The sequence below is a fragment of the Somniosus microcephalus genome, chromosome 23 (genome assembly GCF_052327205.1).
Source record: "Somniosus microcephalus isolate GS21.2 chromosome 23, FLI_Smic_1.0, whole genome shotgun sequence".
In the NCBI taxonomy this organism is placed as follows: domain Eukaryota; kingdom Metazoa; phylum Chordata; class Chondrichthyes; order Squaliformes; family Somniosidae; genus Somniosus; species Somniosus microcephalus.
In genome coordinates this window covers 68,251,349-68,270,574 of record NC_141009.1, presented here as the reverse complement: position 1 = coordinate 68,270,574, position 19,226 = coordinate 68,251,349, and the positions used below count along the sequence as shown (strand labels likewise).

Below are 19,226 nucleotides of genomic sequence, written 5' to 3'. Positions count from 1 at the left end.
TCTCTCTACACAGATGCGGCCGGACCTGCTGTGATTTCCAGCAAAAAAAAATGTTTTTTTGTCTGTTTTTTGTTTTTCATACAGACCCCACCATCTGCAACATTTGACCCCTTGTAGCCCCACCTCATTGTTCTTTGATGTAATGTTTTCCTGACTGACCTGTTTCGACACCATTCACACCTTTGTTTGCTGAGATTACCTCTCTGCCGAGGTGTGATAAATAGCAGTTAGAAAGATTACCTGTAATCATCTGACATTATTCTCTGACTATATAAGCTGTGTCTTTATGCATCTCTCCACTTCACCTGACGAAGGAGCAGCGCTCCGAAAGCTTGTGATTTCAAATAAAACTGTTGGACTATAACGTGGTGTTGTGTGACTTCGTACATTTGTCCACCCCAGTCCAACACCGGCATCTCCACAATACAGGGACTGATTTATAGCTCTGGTATTTTAGGGACTGATTTACTGCTCTGATAATATGGGGACTGATTTACAGCTCACTGATAATATAGGTAGTGATTTACAGCGCTGATAATATAGGGACTGATTTACAGCGCTGATAATATAGGGACTGATTTACAGCTCTGATAATATAGGGACTGATTTACAGCTCACTGATAATATAGGGACTGATTTAAAGCTCTGATATTATAAGGACTGATTTACAGCTCTGATATTATAAGGACTGATTTACAGCTCTGATAATATAGGGTCTGATTTAATGCTCTGATAATATAGGGACTGAATTACAGCTCACTGATAATAAGGGACTGATTTGAAATCCTTATCCACGCCTTTGTTTACTCTAGCATTGACTATTCCAATGCACTTGAGGCTGGCCTCCCGTAAACATGAGGTGATCCCATACTCTACTGCGTATGTCCTAATTCGCACAAAGTTCAGTGCACCCATCCCTCCCCCCCCCGCCCGCTCGTTGACCTACAGTGGTTCTCGATTAAGCAATGCATCAATTCTAAAATCTTCATCCTTGTTTTCAAATCCCTCCATGGCCTCCTCGCCCCTCCCTATCTCTGTAATCTCCTCCACCCCCACGACCCTCCAAAATCTCTGCGCTCCTCCAATTCTGATCTCTTGCGCACCCCATTTTTCATCGCTTCTCCATTGGCGGCCCTGCCTTCAGCGGTCTAGGCCCTAAGCTCTGGAATTCCCTCCCTAAAGCTCTCCTCCTCTCGACTTCTCTCATCCTCCTTTAAGACACTGCTTCAAAAACACTTGCCCTAAAATCTCCTTATGTGTGTTCGTGTCAAATCACTTTCTGATAACGCTGCTGTGAAGCACCTTGGGATGTTGTACTATATTAACGGTGCTAAATAAATGCAAGTTGTTGTAATATTCAGGATGACATTCCCCAATAATCAACGGCTAGTTATTTTCAGAGGGAAGTGAAGAATTCTTTCTAGACAGCAGTGTGGCACCCTGGCCCCTTTTACACCAGAACCCCAATGAATCCAAACACCTCGCAAACTTTCCTAAACAAAGGAATATTCTGCATTTGAAACTGTCAGTTCGTACCTATGATACCAAGTAATAACGAACACATGGGTGCTTTCCACCTAATCTAATCCTACTATCCTGCTCGTTACCCATTCCCTGTCTGATCTGTCTCAATTCAGACTGCCTGATCAGCCCTCTGGGTTCTTGCTGATTTCTCAATAGCTCCATCGAGCTGTGATTAATGATTAACAAATAACATCAACACCGGATGTTTGACGAACTGTTGCTCTAAATAACCTGGGTTTTGGGACATCCGAAGGCAGACAGCTCCCTGTTGCTGCACATTGTCAGTTTATTCTGTTACTTTGGAACAGACCAGAGCTGACCAGAGAAAATGAGGTGCGGTCCTGTGCTGATGCTCATTGCACTCTTGCTGGGGATCGGAGCTGCTGTCCCAGTGAAACAGACCGAGAATGTTCAGGAAAACTTTGATTTGAATCAGGTAATCAATGTCAGATTTAAAGCAGCAACTCTGGGATCCTGGGATTGGGGACTGTGGTTAATGCAGCAACTCTGGAATCCTGGGATTGGGGAATGTAGTTAATGCTGCAACTCTGGGATCCTGGGATTGGGGAATGTGGTTAATGCAGCAACTCTGGGATCCCAGGATTGGGGAATGTGGTTAATGCAGCAACTCTGGGATCCCAGGATTGGGGAGTGTGGTTAATGCAGCAACTCTGGGATCCCAGGATTGGGGAATGTGGTTAATGCAGCAACTCTGGGATCCCGGGATTGGGGACTGTGGTTAATGCAGCAACTCTGGGATCCCGGGATTGGGGACTGTGGTTAATGCAGCAACTCTGGGATCCCGGGATTGGGGTCTGTGGTTAATGCAGCAACACTGTTGTAAGTGTTAAGCAAGTGTAGGGGCTGGGAAAGGAGGGAGGGGAGGAAAGAACAAAAGGGAAGGTCTGTGATAGGGTGGAAGGCAGGAGAGGTTAAGAGACAAAAGGAATGATGGTGCAAGGCAAAAGGAGATGGCAATAGGACAAGTTAAGGAACAAAAGGTGGCTCTAAATGAGGTGTAAATGGCGATGGCAGAATGAAAGACAGCTGCCCTGTGAGAGAGAGAGAAAAAAATGGAAAGAAAGAGTGGCCGAGGTTGTATTGATTTCTTTGTGGGTTCAATCACGAGACATTTATGAAAGAGAATGACTTTTAATCTAAAGCTTGTTCAACTCTTTATACAGCTTTACAGGAGACACGATGCTTGTGATGCATCTAGAATGAAACTGAAACTAAACTAAACTGCCTTGCTTGTCTCGGTCACATGCCCTCTGCTGGTCAGGCACAAGCAATCAATACATGCAATCATGCTGGTAAGGCATCATAATCGAACAGGCAAATACCATCTCTATTTGCTGATATCATTACAGAGGTTATTATCTGAAATTGTTGAACTCAATGTTGAGTCCAGAAGGCTGTAAAGTGCCCAATCGAAAGATGAGTTGCTGTTCCTCGAGCTTACGTTGAGCTTCATTGGAACAGTGTAAGAGGCCGAGGAAGGTGAGGTCTGAGTGGGAGTGAAGCGGAGAATTAAAGTGAAAGGCGGCTGGAAGCTCGGGGTCCCCCTTATGGACTGAACGGAGGTGTTCCGCAAAGCGGTCACCCAATCTGCATTTGGTCTCCCCAATGTAGAGGAGACCGCATCGTGAGCAGCGAATACAGTATACTAGATTGCGAGAAGTACAAGTAAATCGCTGCTTCACCTGAAGGAGTGTTTAACATAAGAACATAAGAAATAGGAGCAGGAGTCGGCCATTCGGCCCCTCGAGGCTGCTCCGCCATTCAATGAGATCATGGCTGATCTTCTGCCTCGACTCCATTCACCGGCCCTATCGCCATATCCCTTGATGCCCTTACTAGTCAGAAATCTATCGACTTCTGTTTTGAATATACCCAATGACTGAGCCTCCACAGCCCTCTGGGGTAGAGAATTCCGAAGATTCACCACCCTCTGTTTGCGGCCCTGGACAGTGGGAAGGGGGGAGGTAAAAGGGCAGGTGTTGCATCTCCTGCGCTTGCACGGGAAGGTGCCGGGTGAAGGGGAAGGGGTGTTGGGGGTGATAGAGGAGTGGACCAGGTTGTCGCGGAGGGAGCGGTCCCTTCGGAATGCTGAAAGGGGAGCTGAGGGGAAGATGTGTTTGGTGGTGGGATCACGTTGGAGGTGGCGGAAATGGTGGAGGATGATCCGTTGAATGTGGAGGCTGGTGGGGTGAAAGGTGAGGACAAGGGGAACCCTATCGTGGTTCTGGGAGGGAGGGGAAGGGGTGAGAGCAGAAGTGCGGGAAATAGAACGGACACGGTCAAGGGCTGTGTCAACCACAGTAGAGGGGAATCCTCGGTTGAGGAAAAAGGAAGACATGTCGGAAGCACTGGTATGGAAGGTGGCATCGTCAGAGCAGATGTGGTGGAGACGGAGAAACTGGGAGAATGGAATAGAGTCCTTACAGGAAGCGGGGTGGGAGGAAGTGTAGTCCAGGTAGCTGTGGGAGTCAGTGGGCTTGTAGTGAATGTTTGTCAATAGCCTATCCCCAGAGATGGAGACAGAGAAGTCGAGGAAGGGAAGGGAAGAGTCGGAGATGGATCATGTGAAGGTGAGGGAAGGGTGGAAATTGGAAGCAAAGTGAATGACATTTTCTAGTTCAGGGCGAGAGCAGGAAACGGCACCGATACAGTCATCAATGTACCGGGAAAAGAGGTGAGGAAGGGGACCTGAGTAGGACTGGAACAAAAAATGTTCCACATATCCCATGAAAAGGCAGGCATAGCTAGGGCCCATGCGGGTTCCCATAGCAACACCTTTAATTTGGAGGAAGTGAGTGGAGACAAAGGAGAAGTTGTTCAATGTGAGAACAAGTTCAGCCAGGCGGAGGAGGGTGGTGGTGGATGGGGAATGGTCGGGCCTCCGTTCAAGGAAGAAGCGGAGCGCCCTCAGGCCATCCTGGTGGGGGATGGAGGTGTAGAGGGATTGGACGTCCATAGTGAAAAGGAGACGGTTGGGGCCAGGAAACTGGAAACTGTTAAAGTGACAGAGGGCGTCGGAAGAGTCGCAGATGTAGGTGGGAAGAGACTGGACAAGGGGAGGAAAAATAGAGTTGAGATAGGAAGAGATAAGTTCCGTGGGGCAAGAACAGGCTGAAACGATGGGTCTCCAGGACAGTCCTGTTTGTGGATCTTGGGAAAGAGGTAGAAGCGGGCTGTGCGGGGTTGGGAACTATGAGGTTGGCAGCCGTGGAGGGAAGATCTCCAGAGGGGATTAGGGATTGTGGTTAATGCAGCAACTCTGGGATCCTGGCATTGGGGACTGTGGTAAATGCAGCAACTCTGGGATCCCGGGATTGGAGACTGTGGTTAATGCAGCAACTCTGGGATCCTGGGATTGGGGACTGTGGTTAATGCAGCAACACTGGGATCCTGGGATTGTGGACAGTGGTTAATGGAGCAACTCTGGGATCCTGGGATTGGGGACTGTGGTTAATGGAGCAACTCTGGGATCCTGGGATTGGGGACTGTGGTTAATGCAGCAAATCTGGGATCCTGGGATTGGGGACAGTGGTTAATGCAGCAACTCTGGGATCCTAGGATTGGGGACAGTGGTTAATGCAGCAACTCTGGGATGTTGGGATTGGGGACTGTAGTTAACGCCAGTACTCTGGGATGCTGAGCTCTAATGTTGGCCAGTGACTCAGTCTGTGATTTTGGTTCACCGTGTCCAGGTGTCCTGTTTTCTTTTTAAGCCTGTGTTATCTCTCAGATTCTTGGACTGTGGTTCTCGATCGGATCCGCTGGTGATGGTCTCTGGTTTACGACGCTGTTGGACCCCATGAAAGTGACCCAATATACACTACAAGCAGCTGAGGAAGCGAATAAATTGAATGCCCAATATTTATTTCAGAGGTGAGATCTCCTTACTCACATCTTGATTGCGGCAGTGAGCTATTATATTTGGTAAGGTGATTTCCCCACTGTTCCAATGGAGAGCGATGTCCAGTATGATACTGTGCTCTGTGGACTGGAACCAGGGGCTGCTAGAAGTAGCCTCAGTGGCTCTTGTTATAGACGGGAAAGTTGAGCCCAGCAACCTGCTCCTGATCCCTACTCAGTGACCAGTGGAAAGTATCATTGTGGGGTCATCGGGTGTGCATCTCATGCCCTCCCTACTTGTCAAATATCCCATCATCCCTCACTGTGCAAGGTCAGGAGGAGAGACCCCAGAGGTCAAACGGCATCAGAGGAACAGCAAGAGTCCTCGCCTTGAGCAACAGCACCTGAAAATAAACCTGAGAAATCGTTTAGTGACATGTGAGCAGGCATTAATCCCGGCGCAAGAGTTAATCAGTATAAAATCAGGTTCTGAGGGATTATGCTGGCAGATTCTGGAATTGAAGACATAATGGCCCAGAAATTCGGGTCGGGGGCTTCCCGCGGGTGCAAGCCCCCGACCTGCACTTACCTAGTGCGCCGGCCATTGAGCTGTGGGCCCGCGTGGAATTCCGATCCTGGGCCTCCTCCAACTGCTGGCGCGCAGTGCTTGTGTATCCCAGGGGCGCAGTTAGTTCGCAGCGTCCAATGGGATCACGTGGGCCATGGAGAGCCAATCGTAGCAGGGACTCTGTATTCATAGATTTGACAGGAAGAGCTGAATAGAGTTCAGCCCCAAAACATAACTAAAACTTCAAATACATTTTTTTTAATCACATTTTTAAAATAACTATAAATTACATAAAATAATTATTTTAATCAATAATTTAAATTTTTGAAAAAATTAATTAGTTTTGAACGAGGCTAAAAAATAAACATAACTTACTTTAAAGTATTTAAAAATAATAAACCTGTGGAAAAAGTGTTTTTATTTTACTTAATTCACCACTTACCTTGTTAAAAGCAGGCCTTACGACTGCTTTTTAAAAGCGTAGCTGCTGAAAACTTACCGTCCCGGAGAAACCTGGAAAAACCGGAAGTTCCAGGCGTGCGCGCTGCCTCTCCGGCACTCGCGTTCGACCTGTGAACCCCTTCCTTTAAGGGAATGGAAGTTCCGGTTTCCCGTGCATGCGCAGTGCATGCACGAAACCGGCACTTTCGTTGGGCCTACGCATGAGTACCCAGCGCGTACTCACCCGTGGGGACCCGAAGTTCTGGCCCAATGGTCTGGAACCTCAGTCCAATCCCAGGGGGGACTAACAGTGTTGATGGTGGATGGAGCTATTTCTCTTTTGTTTCTAACTTTTCAAATACTGGGGTAGAAATTGTTTGTGGCCTGCCATGAGTCTTATGGGGCCGGGACTACCTCCTCCTGCCTCAACATCAAGGTGGAAAATAAAATCTACTTACCTTTTCACTGGCTAGGCCACATTCAGGCCTGAAAACACTGACCAACAGCTCACTCAGGGCAGCACAGTCTAGCAGAGGCCGCTTACTAACATATTGAAGAACCCCAACACCTGTTTTAGGAGGTCCCCAGGGCTTAACGCCTGTTTTAGGGGACACCCAGGGCCTAACACCTGTTTTAGGGGATCCCCGGGGCCTAACACCTGTTTTAGTGGATCCCCAAGGCCTAAAATCTGTTTTAGGGGTTCTCCAGGGCCTAACTCCTGTTTTAGGGGATCCCCAGGGCCTAACACCTGTTTCAGGGGATCTCCGGGGCCTAACACCTGTTTTAGGGGATCTCCGGGGCCTAACACCTGTTTTGGGGGATCCCCAGGGCCTAACACCTGTTTTACGGGATCTCCGGGGCCTAACACCTGTTTTAGGGGATCTCCGGGGCCTAACACCTGTATTAGGGGATGTCCGGGGCCTAACACCCGTTTTAGGGGATCCCCGGGGCCTAATACCTGTTTTAGGGGCTCTCCGGGGCCTAACAACTTTTTCAGGGGATCCCCGGTGCCTAACACCTGTTCCAGGAGATCTCCGGGGCCTAACACCTGTTTTAGGGGATCTCCGGGGCCTAACACCTGTTTTAGGGGATCTCCAGGGCTTAACACCTGTTTTAGGGGATCTCTGGGGCCTAACACATGTTTTACGGGATCTCCGGGGCCTAACACCTGTTTTAGGGGATCTCCGGGGCCTAACACCTGTTTTAGGGGATCCCCGGGGCCTAACACCTGTTTTAGGGGATCCCCGGGGCCTAATACCTGTTTTAGGGGATCTCCGGGGCCTAACACTTGTTTTAGGGGATCCCCGGGGCCTAACACCTGTTTTAGGGGATCTCCGGGGCCTAACACCTGTTAATGGGGATCTCTGGGACCTAACACCTGTTTTAGGGGATCCCCGGGGCCTAACACCTGTTTTAGGGGATCTCCGGGGCCTAACACCTGTTTTAGGGGATCTCCGGGGCCTAACACCTGTTTCAGGAGATCCCCAGGGCACTAACACCTGTTTTAAGGGATCTCCGGGGCCTAACACCTGTTGTAGGGGATCCCCGGGGCCTAAAACCTGTTATAGGGGGTCCGCAGGTCCTAACACCTGTTTTAGGGGATCCCCAGGGCCTAACACCTGTTTTAGGGGATCCCCAGAGCCTAACACCTGTTTTAGGGGATCTCCGGGGCCTAACACCTGTTTTAGGGGATCCCCGCGGCCTAACACCTGTTATAAGGGATCTCCAGGGCCTAACACCTGTTTTAGGGGATCTCCGGGACCTAACTCCTGTTTTAGGGGACCCCCGGAGCCTAACACCTGTTTTAGGGGATCTCCGGGACCTAACTCCTGTTTTAGGGGATCCCCGGAGCCTAACACCTGTTTTAGGGATCTCCGGGGCCTAATACCTGTTTTAGGGGATCCCCGGGGCCCAACACCTGTTTTAAGGGATCCCCGAGGCCCAACACCTGTTTTATGGGATCCCTGGTGCCTAACACCTGTTTTAGGGGATCCCCAGGGCCCAACACCTGTTTTAAGGGATCCCCAGGGCCTAACACCTGTTTTAGGGGATCCACAGGGTCTAACAACTGTTTTAGGGGATCCCCAGGGTCTAACAACTCTTATAGGGGATCTCCGGGGCCTAACACCTGTTTTAGGGGATCTCCAGGGCCTAACACCTGTTTTAGGAGATCTCCGGGGCCTAACACCTGTTTATCGGGATCTCCGGGGCCTAACACCTGCTTTAGGGGATCCCCGGGGCCTAACACCTGTTTTAGGGGGTCCGCAGGTCCTAACACCTGTTTTAGGGAATCCCCAGGGCCTAACACCTGTTTTAGGGGATCCCCAGAGCCTAACACCTGTTTTAGGGGATCTCCGGGGCCTAACACCTGTTTTAGGGGATCCCCGCGGCCTAACACCTGTTATAAGGGATCTCCAGGGCCTAACACCTGTTTTAGGGGATCTCCGGGACCTAACTCCTGTTTTAGGGGATCCCCGGAGCCTAACACCTGTTTTAGGGGATCTCCGGGACCTAACTCCTGTTTTAGGGGATCCCCGGAGCCTAACACCTGTTTTAGGGATCTCCGGGGCCTAACACCTGTTTAAGGGGATCTCCGGGGCCTAATACCTGTTTTAGGGGATCCCCGGGGCCCAACACCTGTTTTAGGGGATCCCCGAGGCCCAACACCTGTTTTATGGGATCCCTGGTGCCTAACACCTGTTTTAGGGGATCCCCAGGGCCCAACACCTGTTTTAAGGGATCCCCAGGGCCTAACACCTGTTTTAGGGGATCCACAGGTTCTAACAACTGTTTTAGGGGATCCCCAGGGTCTAACACTTGTTTTCAGGGATCCCCAGGGTCTAACACCTGTTTTAGGGGATCCCCAGGGCCTAACACCTGTTTTAGGGGATCTCCTGGGCCTAACACCTGTTTTAGGGGATCCCCGGGGCCTAACACCTGTTTTAAGGGAGCCCCAGGGCCTAACATCTGTTTTAGGGGATCCACAGGGTCTAACACCTGTTTTAGGGGATCCCCAGGGTCTAACACCTGTTTTAGGGGATGCCCAGGGCCTAACACCTGTTTTAGGGGATCTCCTGGGCCTAACACCTGTTTTAGGGGATCCCCGGGGCCTAACACCTGTTTTAAGGGATCCCCAGGCCTAACACCTGTTTTAGGGGATCTCCGGGACCTAACACCTGTTTTAGGGGATCTCCGGGGCCTAACACCTGTTTTAGGGGATCCCCGGGGCCTAACAGCTGTTTTAGGGGATCCCCGGGGCCTAACACCTGTTTATGGGGATCCCCAGGGCCTAACACTTGTTGTAGGGGATCTCCAGGGCCTAACAGATGTTTTAGGGCATCTCCGGGGCCTAAAACCTGTATATGGGGATCCCCAGGGCCTAACACCTGCTTTAGGGGATCTTCGGGACCTAACACCTGTTTTAGGGGATCCCCGGGCCTAACACTTGTTTTAGGGGATCTCTGGGGTCTAACACCTGTTTTAGGGGATCCCCAGGGCCTAACACCTGTTTTAGGGGATCCCCGGGGCCTAACACTTGTTTTAGGGGATCTCTGGGGCCTAACACCTGTTTTAGGGGATCTCCGGGGCCTAACACCTGTTTTAGGGGATCTCTGGGGCCTAACACCTGTTTTAGGGGATCCCCAATGCCTAACACTTGTTTTAGGGGATCTCCGGGGCCTAACACCTGTTTTAGGGGATCCCCGGGGCCTAACACCTATTTTAGTGAATCTCTGGGGCCTAACATCTGTTTTAGGGGATCTCCGGGGCCTAACACCTATTTTAGGGGATCTCCGGGGCCTAACACCTGTTTTAGGGGATCCCCGGGGCCTAACACCTGTTTTAGTGGATCTCTGGGGCCTAACATCTGTTTTAGGGGATCCCCGGGGCCTAACACCTGTTTTAGGGGATCTCTGGGGCCTAACACCTGTTTTAGGGGATCCCTGGGGCCTAACACCTGTTTTAGGGGATCCCTGGGGCCTAACACCTGTTTTAGTGGATCTCTGGGGCCCAACACCTGTTTTAGGGGATCTCCGGGGCCTTACACGTGCTTTAGGGGATCTCCGGGGCCTAACACTGTTTTGATTTCTTTTTGGGTTCAATAAAGACTCATTTCTGAAAGAGAATGTTGTTTAATCTAAAGTCTTGTTCAAGACTTTCTACAGCTTTTTACAGAACACACTAAGCTGTGATGCATCTAGAATGAAACTGAAAGTAAAATTCATCTGGACTGCTTGTCTCTCACATGACCTCTGCTGGTCAGGCACAAGTAATCAAAAACACAGACAAATATGCTGTAAGGCATAAGTAATCAAACACAGACAAATATCATCACTATTTGCTGATATCATTACATCTCCCTTTCTTAAAACAAAAGTATTTTACTTTTAACCAACAACATTTAATGAACTTACATTATCATTATCATGATCAAGGTTTTTTACCCTTGCTTTGTGTGTTCACATGAAATATGTCAATACACTAGAACTTGAAGAAATAATAAGATAACATTACTTCCTTCTTTAACAATAGTCCTTAAATTTGCTCAATGAGTCTCTCAGGAGGCTTCACGTGTCTTGAGGATTATCTGATTGATTGTCCTTGAATCTGAGTTGTTGCCTCAGATGATTGGTTCTCAGCTGTGTGATCAGGTTGTTCACCAGTATCAGTCTCTTGACCTGCTGTGGCTGGTCCCATGAGAAGATCTCGACGATTTCTTCTCAGAACAGCACCTTCATCTGTCTGAATGGTGTATGATCTTGGTTGAACTTCACTCAGGACAGTTCCCTTCTGAGTCCGTGTGTTTGTTTTGTCTTTCTTGGTCACCAGTGTGGAGTTCAAGTCGGTTTTGTGTTCCTCTGTCATAGTAGTACTTTTGCTTTTCTTTCTGTTGTTCTTTGAACTTCCTCACTTTCTCCCCCTCTTTTGTTTTCAGGAGGTTCTCCGGGATGGGTAGGTTTGACCTTAGCCGACGTCCCATCAGGAGTTGGGCTGGTGACATACCACACTCGAGCGGCGTTGTGCGGTATACAAGCATGCTTTGGTAGAAGTCAGTTCCATTGTCTTTTGCCTTGTACATCAGTCTTTTCACTGTCTGGACTGATTTTTCCACTAGTCCATTGGACTGTGGATAGTGAGGACTTGACGTTGTGTGGACAAAGTCCCACTCTTTGGCAAAGTGTCGGAAATTTGCATTGTTAAACTGGGGTCCGTTGTCTGTGAAGACCTCGCTTGCCACGCCATGTCTGGAGAATATGGCTTTCATACTTCTTATCACAGCTTCTGCAGTGGTGGTGTACAGTCTACAAACCTCTGGATACAGGGAGTAATAGTCTGTGACGACAAGATAGTCCTTCCCTTGACATACGAATAGGTCAGCGCCTACCTTCTGGTAAGGTCTGTCTGGTGCTGGGTGTGGCTTTAGTGGTTCTACCGGATTGCTTGCTCGATATTTCAGGCATATTGTGCAGTTTGACACCTCATTTGTCACATCTTGGTTGATTTGTGGCCAGTACATCACCTCTCGTGCTCTTTTCTTACACTTTTCGATTCCCAGATGTCCTCCATGGATCTTTTTTAGCATCTCTCTTCTCAGACTCTTTGGGATAACTATTTTACTTCCTTTGTAGATGATGTCTTTGACCACTGATAGTTCCGCCCTGCAGTTCCAGTACTCTGCTATATCAGGTGAGCAGTCTTGCTTCATGTTGGGCCATCCATCCAAGATGCTTTTTCTCAGTCGTCTCATTGTTTCATCTTTGTTTGTCTCAGTCTTTATGAGCTCCATTTTTGCATCTGCTATGGGCAGTGCACTTGTGATCATGTCCACGTAGGCGTTCACTTTTTCATCCATTGTGGTGTTTGCGGGCTCAATTGGGTCAACAGCTCTGGACAACGTGTCTGCTGTATACATCAGCTTACCCGGTGTGTACGCAACATTCAGTGTATAGCGTTGCAGCCTGATCATCATTCTTTGTATTCTAAGCGGACAGCTATTCAGTGGCTTTTGGAACAATGCAATCAAGGGCTTATGGTCAGTCTCTACACTGATTGCTTGTCCTGCCACAAACTGGTGAAATCTTTCACAGGCGTATGTGATGCTGAGCAGCTCCTTTTCTATTTGAGCATATCGCGTCTCCGCGTCTGTCATTGAGCGCGATGCATATGCAATAGGTTGCCAGTAGTCATATTGTTGCAGAAGAACGGCACCGAGCCCACTCTGTGATGCATCTGATGATATCTTGATGGGTCTCGCTGGGTCATAAAACCTCAGAACTGGTTCCTCTGTGAGCAGTTTCTTTAGATCGCTCCATGACTTCTCATGCTCATGATTCCATTCCCATTCTATGTTCTTTTCAGTTAGTCTTCTCAGTGGCGCTATTTTTTCTGAGAGGTTGGATATGAATTTACCCATGTAGTTGATCATTCCATTAAACCTCTGCACGTCCTTTTTGCATTGTGGCCTTGGCATATTCTCAATGGCGGACACCTTTCTGGGATCTGGTCTGATGCCCTCACTGCTAAGGATATCTCCCACGAATGTCAGTTCTGTCACCCCGAGGTGGCATTTCTCTCTATTCAGCTTCAGGTTTGTTTTCCTTGTTGCTTCCAGCACTTTTTTCAGTCTCTCGTCATGCTCAGTTCTCGTGGTTCCCCATACTATGATGTCATCCATTGATGTATCAACTCCCTCCAGGTGCTCATAGATCATATGGATAGTCTTGTGATACACTTCAGGAGCTGAGGCAATGCCAAATGGTAACCTTAGGAATCTGTATCTGCCAAATGGAGTGTTGAACGTGCACAGTCTTGAACTTGCTTCGTCCAGCTTCATCTGCCAAAATCCTGAGGACGCATCTAACTTGCTGAAATATTTTGCATTTGCAAACTGTGCCATGATTTCCTCACGTGTAGGAAGCTTGAAGTGCTCTCTCTTTATTGCTCTGTTTAGATCTCTTGGATCCAGGCAAATTCTGAGCTTTCCATTCTTTTTGTCCACTATGACGAGGGAACTCACCCACTCAGTTGGCTCATCTATCTTCTGAATCACGTTCAGGCTTTCCATCCTGTCCAACTCTGCCTTCAGTTGCTTTTGAAGAGCAAACGGAACTTTTCTGCATGGATGCATGACCGGTGTCATACTTTTATCTACTCTGATCGTGTGTTCTCCTGGAATGCAGCCTAGACACTTAAATAGGTCTTTGTACTCTTTCATGAGTTCATCATAGACTGTCTCTCCTTCGCTTTCCACAACGAGGACTCTCTTTACCAGGTTCAGTCTCTCACAGGCTTTTAACCCTAGTATGGCTTGCACATCCTTTGGCACCACGATTAATGCTAGCGTGTGCTCTCTGTCCTTGTGTGTTCCTTTGACAATGCATTTTCCTTTCACTGGTATATCAGTACCTGAGTATCCGGTCACTTTCACTTGTATTCCATGTAACTTTGGTCTGGGTCTAATTCTCTTAAAATCGGTCTCTGATATCACATTAACTTGTGCTCCAGTATCCAATTTAAATGGAATGTGTATGTCGTTCACTTTTAGTGTCAACATCCAGTCTCTTTCTTCTTTTTTGTTTTCAGACACAACATCTACATTGAATTCCTCTATCTCGCTTTCATCTACTGTATGGACCTTGCTTTGTTGCGCTTGGTTCTTGCAGCAACGGGCATAATGGTTGTTTTTGTTGCATCTATTGCATGTTTTACCATATGCTGGACACTTTCTTGGTGGCTGCTGTGTACCGCATCGATTACATGACTTCCGATTGTCCCTTTCATTTTCGTTTGCTGGCCACGTCTCTTTTTTCACATTGGCGCTCTCTTTGTTAAACGGTTTGTATCCGTTCTTTCTCACTGCATCCACGTTGCAGCTACTGTCACTGAACAGCTCCTTTGCCTGCAACTTCACAGTCTCTGTAGCCCTACACAGTGCTATGGCTTTTCCCAGGTCTAGATCTTGCTCTCTTAGCAGTCTTTCCCTTAGACCATTATCTGGAATACCACACACCAGTCTGTCTTTTATCAGCGAGTCTGTGAGTCCCCCAAATTCACACTATTTGCTCCGGTTTCTCAGTTCAGTCACATACTGATCAATAGTCTCGCCAATTTTCTGTACACATGTGAAAAATTTGTGCCTCTCAAAGGTCACGTTGCGTTTAGGTATGCAGTAGGCCTCAAACTGTTCCATTATTTTATCTAGCTTCATTTTGTCTCCATCAACAGCAAATATGAAATTATTATATACCTCCAGCGCTGCATCACCCACGACATGTAAGAACACGGACGATTTTTGTTTATCACTTTTCTCGTCAGCTCCGATTGCCGCTAAATACAACTCTAAACGTTGTTTGAACCTTCTCCAATTTTCAGCCACATTACCTGTCAATTGAAGCGTCGCCGGTGGGAGTAAACCTTCCATTTTTTCACTCGTTAGCTATTCTCTAATGGTAAGCAACGATGTTCTCTTCTGGCTTGCTAATATGTGGAGAGCTGATTTCGCTTACTTGCCACAACTGCTTTCACTGTCCCATCAAGTTGCTAACTTCAGATTTTTTCTCTTTCAGCCACTTCTGACATCATGTTTTGATTTCTTTTTGGGTTCAATAAAGACTCATTTCTGAAAGAGAATGTTGTTTAATCTAAAGTCTTGTTCAAGACTTTCTACAGCTTTTTACAGAACACACTAAGCTGTGATGCATCTAGAATGAAACTGAAAGTAAAACTCCTCTGGACTGCTTGTCTCTCACATGACCTCTGCTGGTCAGGCACAAGTAATCAAAAACACAGACAAATATGCTGTAAGGCATAAGTAATCAAACACAGACAAGTATCATCACTATTTGCTGATATCATTACAAACACCTGTTTTAGGGGATCTCTGGGGCCTAACACCTGTTTTAGGGGATCTCTGGGGCCTAACACCTGTTTTAGGGGATCTCCGGGGCCTAACACCTGTTTTAGGGGATCTCTGGGGCCTAACACCTGTTTTAGGGGATCTCTGGGGCCTAACACCTCTTTTAGGGGATCTTCGGGGCCTAACACCTGTTTTAGGGAATCACTGGGGCCTAACACCTGTTTTAGGGAATCACTGGGGCCTAACACCTGTTTTAGTGGATCTCTGGTGCCTAACACCTGTTTTAGGGGATCTCTGGGGCCTAACACCTGTTTTAGGGGATCTCTGGGGCCTAACACCTGTTTTAGGGGATCTCTGGGGCCTAACACCTATGCAGATCGAATGTGGGCTGTCACAGTCCTCATCATCCCGCCCGTTTTGCGCCCGAACTATCGGGAGAATTCATAATAATCTCTACCTCCCTGTTTTATTTTATTCTTAGCAATCGAACATGTTTCAACATGACACATAAAATCGAGTTTCTGGGGATTCCAGGACGCTTCAAATTTATCCCCCCTCCAGGTAAGGCGAAACACTCCATAAAAATAAACGCAAAACTGCTTCCCGAACGGTCAGCACTTCACATTTCATTTGTTTATTTGACTATTCCAACACTCTCCTGGCTGGACTCCCATCTACCACCTCAGGTAAAATTGTGTTCATCCAAAACTCTGCTGCCCGTACCTTAACTCGCACCAAGTCTCGTTCACCCAACACCCCCCATGCTTGCTGACCTATATTGACTCCCGGTTTGACAACGCCTCAATTTTAAAATTCTCATCCTTAATTTCACCTCCCTCCATGGTCTCATCCCTCCTTAAGTCTTTAACCTCCTCCACTCCTACACACTCCGAGATTTCTTCACTCCTCCAATTCTGGCCTCTTGAGCATCCCCGATTTTAATCGCTCTACCGTTGACAGCTGTGCCGTCAGCTGCCTGGGCCCTTAGCTCTGGAATTACCTCCCTAAACCTCTCTGCCTCACTACCTTTAAGATGCTCCTTCAAACCTACCTTTTTGACCAAGCTTTTGGTGATCTATCTTGATAGCTCCTTCTGTGGCTGGGTGTCAAATGTTTTTTTATTGATAACGCTCTTGTTAAGCACCTTGGAATGTTTTGTTCTGTTAAAGGTGCTATATAAGTTGTTGTTGATTTGTTTTCTTTACTTTTTTTGAGAAATGGATATTTCCCATGTCAACATGTAGATCTATAAGGCCAGATACACTCCAGGATCAATCAGGAGCGACCAACAATAATTATCAATACAGCTCTCGAAGCCCAGGAAACTCAGTCCTGCTATTTCATATCAATGTTCGCCCTGTTTGAAATTTGTGGCCGTGATTGGACGGAGCTGTTCTTAGCGCTGTTGCCTCATTGGTGGATAAATCCTCAACCTGAATATCTAGACCCACTGCTCTTAGTAACTGGAGAAATCTGGGAATCAATGGGAACAGGGATATCAACTTTTTGATTAGCTCCAAGGTACACATCTCATCAACCTGTGACAACAAAAAGCTTCAATACTCCTCCATTAGGTACAGAGTAAAGCTTCCTCTACCCTGTCCCATCAAACACTCCCAGGGCAGGTACAGCACGGGTTAGATACAGAGTAAAGCTTCCTCTAATCTGTCCCATCAAACACTCCCAGGGCAGGTACAGCATGGGTTAGATACAGAGTAAAGCTCCCTCTACACCGTCCCATCAAACACTCCCAGGGCAGTTATGGCACGGGTTAGATACAGAGTAAAGCTTCCTCTACACTGTCCCATCAAATACTCCCAGGGCAGATACAGCACGGGTTAGATACAGAGTAAAGCTCCCTCTACACCGTCCCATCAAACACTCCCAGGGCAGGTCCAGCACAGGTTAGATACAGAGTAAAGCTCCCTCTACGCTGTCCCATCAAACACTCCCAGAGCAGGCACAGCACGTGTTAGGTACAGAGTAAAGCTCCCTCTACACTGTCTCATCAAACACTCCCAGGGCAGGTATAGCACGGGTTAGATACAGAGTAAAGCTCCCTCTACACTATCCCATCAAACACTCCCAGGGCAGGTACAGCACAGGTTAGATACAGAGTAAAGCTTCCTCTAATCTGTCCCATCAAACACTCCCAGGGCAGGTACAGCATGGGTTAGATACAGAGTAAAGCTCCCTCTACACCGTCCCATCAAACACTCCCAGGGCAGGTTCAGCACAGGTTAGATACAGAGTAAAGCTCCCTCTACGCTGTCCCATCAAGCACTCCCAGGACAGGTACAGCATAGGTTAGGTACGGAGTAAAGCTCCCTCTACACTGTCACATCAAACACGCCCAGGGCAGGTATAGCACGGGTCAGATACAGAGTAAAGCTCCCTCTACACTGCCCCATCAAGCACTCCCAAGGCAGATACAGCATGGGTTAGATACAGAGCAAAGCTCCCTCTACACCGACCCATCAAACACTCCCAGTGCAGGTACAGCACGGGTTAGTTGCAGAGTAAAGATCCCTCTACACTGCCCCATCAATCACTCCCAGGACAAGTACAGCATGGGTTAGGTACGGAGTAAAGCTCCTGCTACACTGTCCCATCAAACACTCCCAGGGCAGGTACAGTGCAGGTTATACACGGAGTAAAGGTCCTTCTACACTGTCCCATAATACACTCCCAGGGCAGGTACAGCACGGGTTAGATACAGAGTAAAGCCCCCTTAGAGGCTTACTAATCTCGCAGACCAGCGGCGGCGTTCCAGAGCCAGGTCATGATTGAAAACGTGACGCGGGCAGGAGGAAGCAGCTGATTGGGTGAGTATTTATACTACTCTATAGTTTGACAGTTAAGGTTCATAGGCCTAGAAATTCAGTGGGCTGCGCCACCAGTTAGCGCCCAAAGAGGGCACTCAGTGGCTTTAGCGCCACTGGCCACACCTCCCGCGATATTTAGCGGGGCGCTAATGGCGGCGTTAGCCTGTAGCATTGCGCCGCCACCGATGACGTCATCGGTGTGCGCAGCGCCCCGCTCCTGCCCCGATCACCATATTTGGTCGCGCCCGCCTCTTTAACGCCGGTCGCAAATCGCGACCGGTTCACAGGGACTACCTGTGGCGGTAGTGGCGCTAGTTAAGGTGGAGGTGCGGGGCGGCCGCCTGCCAGCACCTCCGTCCCCGGCCTCCTAAACCCCCCCCCCCCCGCGGCATTGCCGGCTGTTTCCCGAGAGCCCGGCACTTCTCCTTGGTGCCGGGCTCATTTGCCGGCACTCACGAGCGGGGATCGCGCTGTTGCAGGCACCTCCCCCTTAACAGTGGGAGGAAGGCCTGCAGTACCGCAGCGTGCCGTGCCGCAGCGTGTGGCGCTGCGGCCCTTAGCGCGCCGATATTCAGGGTGAGCGCCCCAAGCAGGGCGCGGGAAGCCTCGAGTAGCGGCCCGCTTCCGTTTGGGGCGCAGAAACTGAATATCGGGATGGTGCAAGTGGCTCCGCTCGCAGCGGTAATTCCAGCGCCCAGGCGAGCTTGGCGCCCCAAACGGCGCCCAACTGAATTTCTGGGCCATAATTTATAAAGTTCAGAAGGTCTTAATTTTGTGGTTATAGTTTCTAAGGTCTCTGTTGTGTTGCGGGGAGTGCTAGGAAACAAGGGCCCTTGTTAACTGATTAAACATGGATATCACGTTTAATCAGTTGGTCACACCGCAGGTAAAGGCTGCACAGGCAGGAAGGGAATGGGTGACCGCCAGGCAGAGTAGTAGGCGCAGGCAGGTAGTGCACGGGTCCCCTGTGGACATCCCCCTCTCAAACAGATACACCACTTTGAGTACTGTTGGGGGGGGTGGCTTATCAGAAGAAGGCAGCAGCAGCCAACTTCCTGGCACCAGGGGTGGCTCTGCTGCACAGGACGGGAGGAAAAAGAGGGGTAGAGCTATAGTAATAGAGGATTCTATTGTAAGGGGAATAGATGGGCGA

General features: G+C 48.6%; 1 protein-coding gene across 2 annotated transcripts in view; it reads left to right on the top strand.

The window, feature by feature from the left end:
* Positions 1-1,753: 1,753 nt before the first annotated feature.
* LOC147101937 (lipocalin-like) overlaps positions 1,754-19,226 on the top strand; it is a 41,901-nt gene continuing 24,428 nt past the window's right edge. For both annotated transcript variants that reach the window (XM_085965954.1, XM_085965953.1), the window contains exons 1-3: positions 1,754-1,960; positions 5,276-5,418; positions 15,730-15,809. In XM_085965954.1, the coding sequence (XP_085822080.1) occupies positions 1,853-1,960; positions 5,276-5,418; positions 15,730-15,809 (331 nt within the window). In that variant the 5' untranslated portion in view covers positions 1,754-1,852. The remainder of the gene's footprint in view (positions 1,961-5,275; positions 5,419-15,729; positions 15,810-19,226) is intronic.